At 42.9% G+C, this 9,808-nt stretch overlaps 1 protein-coding gene across 5 annotated transcripts; it reads left to right on the top strand.

The window, feature by feature from the left end:
• The first annotated feature begins 4,061 nt into the window (after window positions 1-4,061).
• Window positions 4,062-9,732, top strand: FANCD2OS (FANCD2 opposite strand). Of its 5 annotated transcripts, XM_045051948.1 has the most exons (3): window positions 4,095-4,400; window positions 7,707-7,797; window positions 8,422-9,732. In XM_045051948.1, the coding sequence occupies exon 3, from the start codon at window positions 8,430-8,432 to the stop codon at window positions 8,964-8,966; it is 537 nt and encodes a 178-aa protein (XP_044907883.1). In that variant the 5' UTR covers window positions 4,095-4,400; window positions 7,707-7,797; window positions 8,422-8,429; the 3' UTR covers window positions 8,967-9,732. The 5 variants fall into 5 exon arrangements, with proteins under 5 accessions (XP_006929041.1, XP_044907883.1, XP_019680534.1 ...); XM_006928979.4 differs by lacking the exon at window positions 7,707-7,797 and having other exon boundaries at window positions 4,062-4,162; XM_019824975.3 differs by lacking the exon at window positions 7,707-7,797 and having other exon boundaries at window positions 4,095-5,132.
• Window positions 9,733-9,808: the final 76 nt, after the last annotated feature.

Here is a 9,808-nt window from a genome sequence, read left to right as displayed (position 1 = left end):
GGGGCGCCTGGGTGGCGCAGTCGGTTAAGTGTCCGACTTCAGCCAGGTCACGATCTCGCGGTCCGTGAGTTCGAGCCCCGCGTCAGGCTCTGGGCTGATGGCTCAGAGCCTGGAGCCTGTTTCCGATTCTGTGTCTCCCTCTCTCTCTGCCCCTCCCCCGTTCATGCTCTGTCTCTCTCTGTCCCAAAAATAAATAAACGTTAAAAAAAAAAAATTAAAAAAAAAATAAAAAAATAAAAAAACAAAACAACTATATCTCCACAGTTGGGGAATAACTAAGCGATGGTATAGCCACCTACGACGATATCATGCAGCTACTTAATATAATTAATACCATTGCTATTTAAATAAAATGGCAATTATGAACTCTATGACACATCACATACGTGATAAATGAAGGGGAAAACAAAATACAACATTTTCTTTGATTGCAATTATATGAAAATTACATCTGCTTGAGGACAAAAAGTATATACAAAAAATGTCACTGTCTTGTTTACTAAAGTAGTGGAATTATGAACAATTTTAGATTTGTTTAAGAGAGTATTTACAGTCTGCTTTGTGCAATACATGCACTGGGAAGAAACCTTTACTAACAGTCCTTTACTCAGAAACGAGATTTTACAAGCTATAAAGCTACTTTTGTAGCTTTTACCTCACTGGACCCTCACAAACCCTGTGGAAGGAAATCAGGAAGAGGTTTCTCTTGATGACAAAGTTAAAGGTCACACAGTCAAATAAGTGGTGGACCTTCACCAGTTGATTCCTGACTCCAATATCTTTTCACTGAACCAATCTGAAAACAGGTTAGGGTCTATCTTGAGCTCTCCTACATATTCATAGAAATGATGCTAAAATAATAAATATCAACTGAAAATATCGAACCCCAGGCATCCAGAGGGCTATTGCCATTCAAGACCCTGCTTCCTAAGTGATGCTGTTGAAGTTAGTATCTTGCTCACATGTCACAAATAGATCAGATAGATCTGCTTTTCCTTTTTTTTTTTTTTTTTAATTTTTATTTTAGAGAGAGAGAGCAAGCAGGGGAGAGGGGTAGAGGGAGACAGAGAATTTCAAGCAGACTCCATGCTCAGCAAGAAGATTGACATAGGGCTCGATCCCATAATCCTGGGATCATGATCTGAGCCAGGAGTCAGTCACTCAACTGACTGAGCCACCCAGGTGCCTGAGATGTACTTTTCCTTCAAAGGTGGGACATCTCAGTTTCAAATCACAAATCTACCGAAGAGGAGTCACTTCACCCCTTTGAGCTTTTGTTTCTTCATGTGTAATACAGGAATAACAACATGGATGGAGTAGGATTGTTGGGAGAATTCTGTGAGAAAGGATAAATAAAACACAAAGCACAGTGCTTGACTCTTCACAAAACAGACACTCATGAGTTTACATTTCCTTTTTATGTAGAAAGCAGAAAATTAAGTATACATATCTATCCAACTTTTTTCCCCCAGATTAATGGCCTTCCATGGACAAATCAGGCTCAGCTCTTCTCTTTTTCCAGGACTTCCTATACACCTATTCTAGGGTCTCCCCTGTAATTCCAAACAACACAAGGATGTGGAGAATATTCCTCTGGACTTCTGCAGCTTTTTCCTGTATGCTCATCGAGCTTGCTGTCAGGCAGTCCTTCAGTATGGGTTTGCCAGCGTGGGAGTTGTTCACAGCAGAAGTTGTTACCGATGAGTGATGCAGGGCTACAGAGGCAAGCCCTTTGGGAGTGCTGCTGGTGCAACAAGTAGTGCTTCCAGGTGGCAGATTGCCTCAGCATAAGAGAACAAGGTTCCGATCTTTAGATCTGTCATATGTTTCACAGAACTCAGGGAATCTTGTTAATGGCTTCATGGATAATAATCCATGAAGTGGAATCAAATTCTTGAAGAAATGTGTCAACTGCATTACATGTGGTCATGTGAGTCTTTTTTGCAATCATATGCACTTAGACCATCATTTGTGCAGCTATGGATATAGCATGTGCACCATGGCAATGTTGTTAGCCTCTTTGAAAGAACTGCATCCTCTTTTGGCAGAGCAAATGTGGCTATTGTCATGACAATCCGTGAAAACAGTGCACACAGAATGTTGAGCACTGGATCATACAGTGCTACAACAAAGGTGATGTTGTAGGTCATCAGTAACTTGTAACATGGGAGATTATGGTTTTCCATATATGTGTGATAGACGTGGAGCTGGAGTATCAGAGCCAGAGGTGATAGCAAATTGTACCTCCGAAAATGTATCCCTTAGAGCTGGGCAGACTGTATAGAGGGCTGTGGTACAGAATGTCTTAACAGCACGAAGCCCTCTCTAGACAACAACTTTTAATTATATAATTTTACTTTGGGGGTTTTAATATTTAAAAAACACAACTGTGCAATAAAAACTGTTCTGTTTGCTTTTTAAATAGCAATGTCTCTTTTTATCAACAAGAAAATAAAAATAAACTTACTGGAAAATGATTTGCAATTCAAATCATTTCAGTCTCTTCCAAGTCTAGGCTCATCACTCTCTGTCCCTCTCTCCATTTTCTGACTTCCCTTCCAAACTCTCTTCTCCATTTTCCTTTCCTTCCACAGGGTGACACACACACACACACACACACACACACACACACACACACACACACAGAGCACATATGACAGTTCTTGATCTCTGCCCCTTAAGACCTCTTGACCCTCAAGACCAAGACCATCTGGTCTTCCAAACCAGGATCTTAGCCTGACTCCACACCCATGCCCCCCATCTCTCCTGTTCAGCTTCACCCAAAGAGCCAGATAAAAGGTGACAGTTCTTTTTTTTTTTTAATTTTTTTTTCAACGTTTATTTATTTTTGGGACAGAGAGAGACAGAGCATGAACGGGGGAGGGGCAGAGAGAGAGGGAGACACAGAATCGGAAACAGGCTCCAGGCTCTGAGCCATCATCAGCACAGAGCCCGACGCGGGGCTGAACTCCCGGACCTCGAGATCGTGACCTGGCTGAAGTCGGACGCTTAACCGACTGCGCCACCCAGGCGCCCCAAAAGGTGACAGTTCTTATTTATGCTGTGCTCTATAGTTGGAAAAGTGCAAGGGCAATTTCTGGGTAAGGTAAGGGCAGGAAGGACCATTAGTTTAATTCTCGCCACGAATATTTCAACACTGCCACACACTGGGATAGCCAGGCACAGGAGATATAGGAGTTAGTTGTGTAGACCTGTCTTCCCTCAGCCTTCCAAGGACATTGTTTGCAGTGACGCTTACAAAGTTGTTAAATCACTCACTGTGGTGAAACGGTCAGTTCTTCAGCTTTGTTAGAAGACGACAGCATCGCCTTTTTGGGGGTTTAATAGAAGGCAGAAAAACGATTTTGGGTCAGGAAGTCAAGGGAAGACACGTACCTTTCCTCTTGTTCGTGAGAGGTGAGCATTTATAAATACTGTCTCCTTGTGCTGGGACCACACCAATGCAGCAATAAAAGCTTTCAGCCTGAATACGTCTTGAGCGTGGTTTAAAGCGTGAAGACTGGGGCTCTTGGGAGACTCAGTCAGTTGAGCATCCCACTCTTGATCTGGGCTCAGGTCATGATCTCAGGGTTCCTGAGATGGAGCCCCGAGTTGGGCTCTGTCTGCGCTTACAAGCCAGAACCTGCTTGGGACACTCTCTCATTCTCTCTCTCCACCCCTCCCTTTGCCCCTTGCCCACTCGCATGCATGTGCGCGTTCTCTCTCTCTCCTCTGCCCCGTTCAAAATAAATAAACTTGGAAAAAAAAAAAAAAGACTAAAGACTAACTCAACACTAACTACAAGTCCCGGGACTTCTATGCAGGTTCCTGACCACACCTTTTGCAGTGGGCGTGTCGCCCTCCGTGACTATCTGAAAAGCACAAAGGTGTAGCGGGGAAGAGAGGAAGAGGGGGAATGGAGAGGACAGGATTCGAACCGAGTCCTGGACAAAGGGTTCCAAGGAGGTGGGGGTAGAGAATCTAGTCCTGACACCTCCCAAGCTGGGCGCCTGGAGCCCTTATCCCCGCGGCGGCTCGGGCTCCCCGCCCCGCCCCGCCCCGTCCTGGGTCACAAAGGCGGTTGCCAGGCGCCCGGTGAAGAGAAGTGGCCCGGGAACAGCGGCCGCCACTCTGGAGCGTGCGGCCCCGCCGAGTTCAGCAGGTGAGCCCCCGGCCCGGATGGTGGGACCGGGCCCGGGCTCCCACCGCCACCTCCGCCTCGGCCAAAGCCGTCTGGCCCCCACCCCCGTTTAGGGACCCACAGGGGACAAGCCCCTTCTGCCTGCTGGGAAGGGGAGCCTCCCCCACTCCCGGCAGCTTCAGCCTCTCCGGATCAGGATCGCAATTCACAGTTCACGAGGATCTCAGCTACACCTGGACGTTCACTTCCCCTTTCCCAGGTGGGGAAATCGAGGGACCTATTTCCTTTGAACGGGAAGAGCGTGTAAAGGGGAAGACTTTTGGCCAGGAGTACAAGGTGTTCCGTATCTGGGAGCTATTAAAGCAGCTTAAACAGACTTCCAAGGTTGAACCCCTACTGAGTGGATGACGGTGATTTCAGGTGGTGGGAGTGGAGGAGTGAATCGTCTTGATTTAAACCTTGTGTGGAAGAGGTGTGATCTGGGTTCAGAAGCCCCCTCTCAACACAGGTTGGTTCTGCCCAGCCAGCACTTAAGCTGGGCATTTGATAAAGCCTTTTACCTCCAGCCCTATCTGCTCTTAGGAGTGAAGGATTCAGGAAAAGGATCCTGGGATTAAGTAATCTTTTTTGGTCATATGCTGAGGAGTTGTTAACACCCTGCACATTCCACCTTGCCATGATGTTGTACCAGTGCAGCCCTGATCTTCTATGTAGTGGGTGATGACATCAAGCATCAGAAGACTTTCACAGGATGTTTGTAATAGACAACTATCCCTTCAGTGTCAATTGCTCATCCTAAAGCAGTCCAGATATTTGAACACAGTACGTGAAGGAATGTACAAAGACAGGAAAAACAACAGTTGAAAGAAATCAACAAACCTCCTTTATGCTAAGCACTGTCAGGGAGAGGTCTTCTGATTTGAAATGTCACCAATAACTCTTTTGCTTTTATTTTATTCTTTTCTCCAAAAAGAGGTCCTAATATATGCATGTATGTATGTATGTATTTTTATTTCTTCTCGTTAACACACAGTGTAGTCTTGGTTTCAGGAGTAGAATCTAGTGATTCATCATTTACATATAACACCCAGTGCTCATCCTAACAAGCACCTATCACTCATTTTCCCCACCCCCAACAACCCTGTTTGTTCTCTATATTTAAGACTCTCTTATGGTTTGCCTCTCTCTCTGTTTTTATCTTATTTTTCCTTCCCTTTCCTTATGATGTTCTGTTGTTTCTCAAATTCCACGAGTGAAATCATGTGTTATCTTTCTCTTCTTTTGCTTAGCATAATACCCTCCCTCCAGTTCCATCCACATTGTTACAGATGGCAAGATTTCATTCTTTTTCATTGCCAAATAGTATTCCATTGTATGTATGTGTGTATACATATGCAAATCATACAGACACATGTATGCGTGTATATATATGCACATATATATGCATGTATCAATTTGTCAGTTGATGGACGTTTGGGCTCTTTCCATACTTTGGCTATTGTCAATAGTGCTGTTATAAACATTGGGGTGCATGTGCCCCGTTGAATCAGCATTTTGGTTTCCTTTGGATAAATTCCTAGTAGTGCAATTGCTGGGTCATAGGATAATTCTATTTTTAATTTAAAAAGAATAGTGAGGTACCTCCACAATGTTTTCCAGAGTGGCTGCACCAGTTTGCATCCCCACCAACAGTGCAAGAGGGTTCCCCTTTCTCCACATCCTCGCCAACACCTGTTGTTTCCTAATTTTAACCACTCTGACCAGTGTGAGGTGATTTGTCATTGTGGTTTTGATTTGTATTTCCCTGATGATGAGTGATGTTGAGCACCTTTTTCTGTGTCTGTTGGCCATCTGGGTTTCTTCTTTGGAAATGTGTCTATTCATGTCTTGTGCCAATTTTTTCACTGGATTGTTCTTCAGGTGTTGAGTTTGGCAAGTTCTTTGTAGATTTTTGATACTAACCCTTTATGTCATTTGCAAGTTATCTTCTATTCGTCAGTTCCCTTTTAGTTTTGTTGTTTCCTTTGCTGTGCAGCAGCTTTTTATCTTGATGAGGTCCCAATAGTTCATTTTTGCTTTTATTTCCCTTGCTTTCAGAGACCTGCAGCCGAGGTCAAAGAGGTTATTGCCTGTTTTCTCCTATAGAATTTTGATGGCTTCCTGTCACATTTAGGTCTTTCATCCATTTTGATTTTATTTTTGTGTATGGTATAAAAAAGTGGTTCAGTTTCATTGTTCTGCATGTTGCTATCCAGTTTTCCCAGTGCCATTTGCTAGATTTTTTTCCATTGGATACTTCTTTTTCCTGCTTTGTTGAAGATTAGTTGGCCATATATTTGTGGGTCTATTTCTGGGTTGTCTCTTCTATTCCATTGATCTATGTCTGTTTTTGTGCCAATACCATACTGTCTTGATGATTACAGCTTTTTTTTTTAAATTTTTGTTTTAACATTTATTTATTTTTGAGACAGAGAGAGAGAGAGAGCATGAACAGGGGAGGGTCAGAGGAAGAGGGAGACATAGAATCTGAAACAGGCTCCAGGCTCTGAGCTGTCAGCACAGAGCCTGACGCGGGGCTTGAACCCACAGACTGCGAGATCATGACCTGAGCCGAAGTCAGACACTTAACCGACTGAGCCACCCAGGCGCCCCGATGATTACAGTTTTGTAATGCAGGTTAAAGTCTGGGGTTGTGATGCCTCCAGCTTTGGTTTTCTTTTTCAACATTACTTCGGCTATTTGGGATCTTTTGTGATTCCATACAAATTTTAGGATTGTTTGTTCTAGCTCTGTGAGAATGCTGGTGCTGTTTTGATTGGGATTGCATTGAATATATAGATTGCTTTGGGTAGTATTCACATTTTAACATTTGTTCTTCCAATCCATTATTTCCATTTCTTTGTGTCTTCAATTTCTTTCTTAAGCCTTCTATAGTTTTCAGCGTACAGACCTTTTTACCTCATTGGTTAGGTTTATTCCTAGGTATTTTGTGGTTTTTGATGCAACCGACAACTCTTTTTTAAAATTAACTTTGCTGTCTTACAAACTGTGGTGGAGGAGTGAACTTTTCACATTTCTTGGGCAATTACTAGATAGGATGGGATCAGATCTGCTGCTGTTACCTTTTGTGGGAGAAGAGAGAAGGGGCAGAGAAAAATACTTGACTGGAAAGAAAAGGGAACTGCTATGCCCCTTAACACAATACACAGGTGCTCAAAAATGTTAGCTTCTTAATTCAGTAAAACCTTTTATATATTGGCAATTTTAAAGCAGAATGATGGAAAATCCATTTTCTACTTGAATAAATTTTGAGTTAGCAACATCCTCCCAGCCCTTTCTTTTTCCTTTAAGGGGGGGAAAATCACAATTTTAACCACTGGGTCTCCCATAACAAACCAAAGTCAAAAATAAAACACACCTAGAAGAATCAGAAAAATGTTTAAACATTTATTTAAAGACTGTCCTTTGGAAACCTTTTTTCCTTCTAGCCTGGTGTAATTCCTCTGAGGTGGTACATAAGTACCTCAGAGCTCTGAGAGAGCTGTTCCCTTATGTTAAAAAACAGGTTTTTAGGGTCAAGAGGAGACAGTCTCCATAATGAAGAATAATGAAAACCTAAGTTCCTTAAAAGGGACAGCATCAGAAGTTCTCAAATAGTAAGTGCATCCGAGTACCCTGAAGGGTTTAAATGTAGATTGCAAGGCCCTACCCCCAGTTTCTAATGCTATGGGTCTAAGGTAGGGCCCAAGAATGTACATTTCTACATTCCTAGATGGTGCTGAAGCTGCTAGTGCCAGGATCATACTTTGAGAACCCCTGGTATAAATAAACATGGGATTTAGAGTCACAAATATCTGGTAAGATATGGCCTTTCTGAGCTTCTGACCACAAATAATGTCTCATCATGAAGTGCCAGCATCCTTTGCCACCTCAGAGGTGTAGATTCTGTCTTTAGCAGTTATAATGGTGAACTGGGGTATTCCATTTTGGACAAACCCATTTCCTCACCTGTAAAATAGGTTAAAACCTACCTTCAGAGGCCTGTGATAAGACTTAATAAAGTTTTAGTATACATAGTAGTTGCCAGATTCAATACTTGTGACCATCCACTACTGCACTTTATAGAATTACTAGTATCCTTAGCATATATTGGAGTCTGTTAATGAGAACTACAGAATAAGTTAAAGTCAATAATGAAACAAATAAATGTGAATTTAAATGGCCATGCCCTCCCCAAAACCATGCTAGGGAAATTCCATGTTCTGATTCCTCTTCTTTAGGACTGTCAATGGCAGGATACCAGCTCTGGTCACCATGGACCCCACTGGACGAGAGCTTCCAATGGCTGCGGCACACAACACCTACATCTTCTTCAAAGCACCCTTTTAGGGCTTCCCCCTGCTTCCCACATACCCCTTCTGACCTTGAAGTGCAGCTGTGCTTTCAAGAGGTCACTCTAGTTCTAGACAGCCCATTCCTGGAGCCTGGGGTGAGTCCCAAGTTACCCTGCCACACATCAGAGCTCCAAACCATGAACAACAAGAAAGGGCTGGTCAGGAAGCCCCAGCCTGTCCGCCTCAGTGGAGTGGATTCCGTGTTTGGCAGGGTCATCACAGCTCAGCCACCAAAATGGACCGGAACCTTCAGAGTTTCAGACAAATCAGCCTTTTGCAAAATCATCAGCCGGGAGCACCAGTGGCCCACTGGACTTAAGGAACCTCAGATTCAGATGACAGTGACCATGTGCAAACAGATGCTACGCTCTATCCTCTTACTGTATGCAACATACAAGAAGTGCACTTTTGCCTTACAACACTCCAAGTAAAGGGTTCCCATCTGATTCCTGTTCCTTATACCATGCCCTTTTACTATGTGTCTGAAGTTTACAGAAACCTGTCTGTGTAAAGGAAACTGACATCACCCCAGCAATCTTGCTTTTCTGTCACGCAGTGACAATTCAGGAACCCCTTTATTTCCTTTCCCCTCCAAATAAGGCCAGTGACCGGAGCAAGGGAGAACATTTCCACTGTAAAGCTGAACAACATTTAAAAGAGAGTCAAACTAGCGTTAACATGTACATGTGATAAAGAACCATTAAACCATATAAACCAAAGAGCCTAGTGTGAACTCACTTCAACATCTAAGACCACATCATGTTCCCCAAACATGAGTTGGGGAAACAAAGGGTTGTCAAGGAAGGAGATTACGGATTTCCACGTACATGAGGACGAAGGGATCAAAAATTTATAGATGGCTCAAGGATTAAAAAAAATAATAAAAAATAATCCCCCCCCCCCCACCAAATCAACAACAAAAAACCCTAACAACCACATCCTAATGCCACTGGAGAGTACTAAAGTGGGTAGAAATATTAACAAATATTAAATAAATATTTATAGCCTGGCAAGAAAGAACTTGGAGGCAGCAATGAAACTGGGCTTTCTGGCGGAACACAAGAGAGCTCTCCATTTTAGCTGGTGTACTACTATTCTACTTCTAATAAACAAGTAATTTCGTAGCATTCTTGTAACTAGATTATAGGTATAACTCAGAATAATGTGGAAATAAAATAAATATATATACAAAGTCAACATGAGTTTGATGGTGCCTTTTCCCTCTTTGTCTTATATCTATAGGATGACCAGAAAATTTTTAAAAAGCAGCCAG

This window comes from Felis catus, chromosome A2, assembly GCF_018350175.1.
Source record: "Felis catus isolate Fca126 chromosome A2, F.catus_Fca126_mat1.0, whole genome shotgun sequence".
Classification (NCBI taxonomy): Eukaryota; Metazoa; Chordata; class Mammalia; order Carnivora; family Felidae; genus Felis; species Felis catus.
Note: the sequence above shows the minus strand (reverse complement) of the source record. Positions and strands in the feature narration are given on the sequence as shown.

Bases quoted from the DNA above. Each gene is read 5' to 3' on its own strand.
- FANCD2OS (XM_006928979.4), top strand. From the start codon at position 8,430: ATGGCAGGATACCAGCTCTGGTCACCATGGACCCCACTGGACGAGAGC.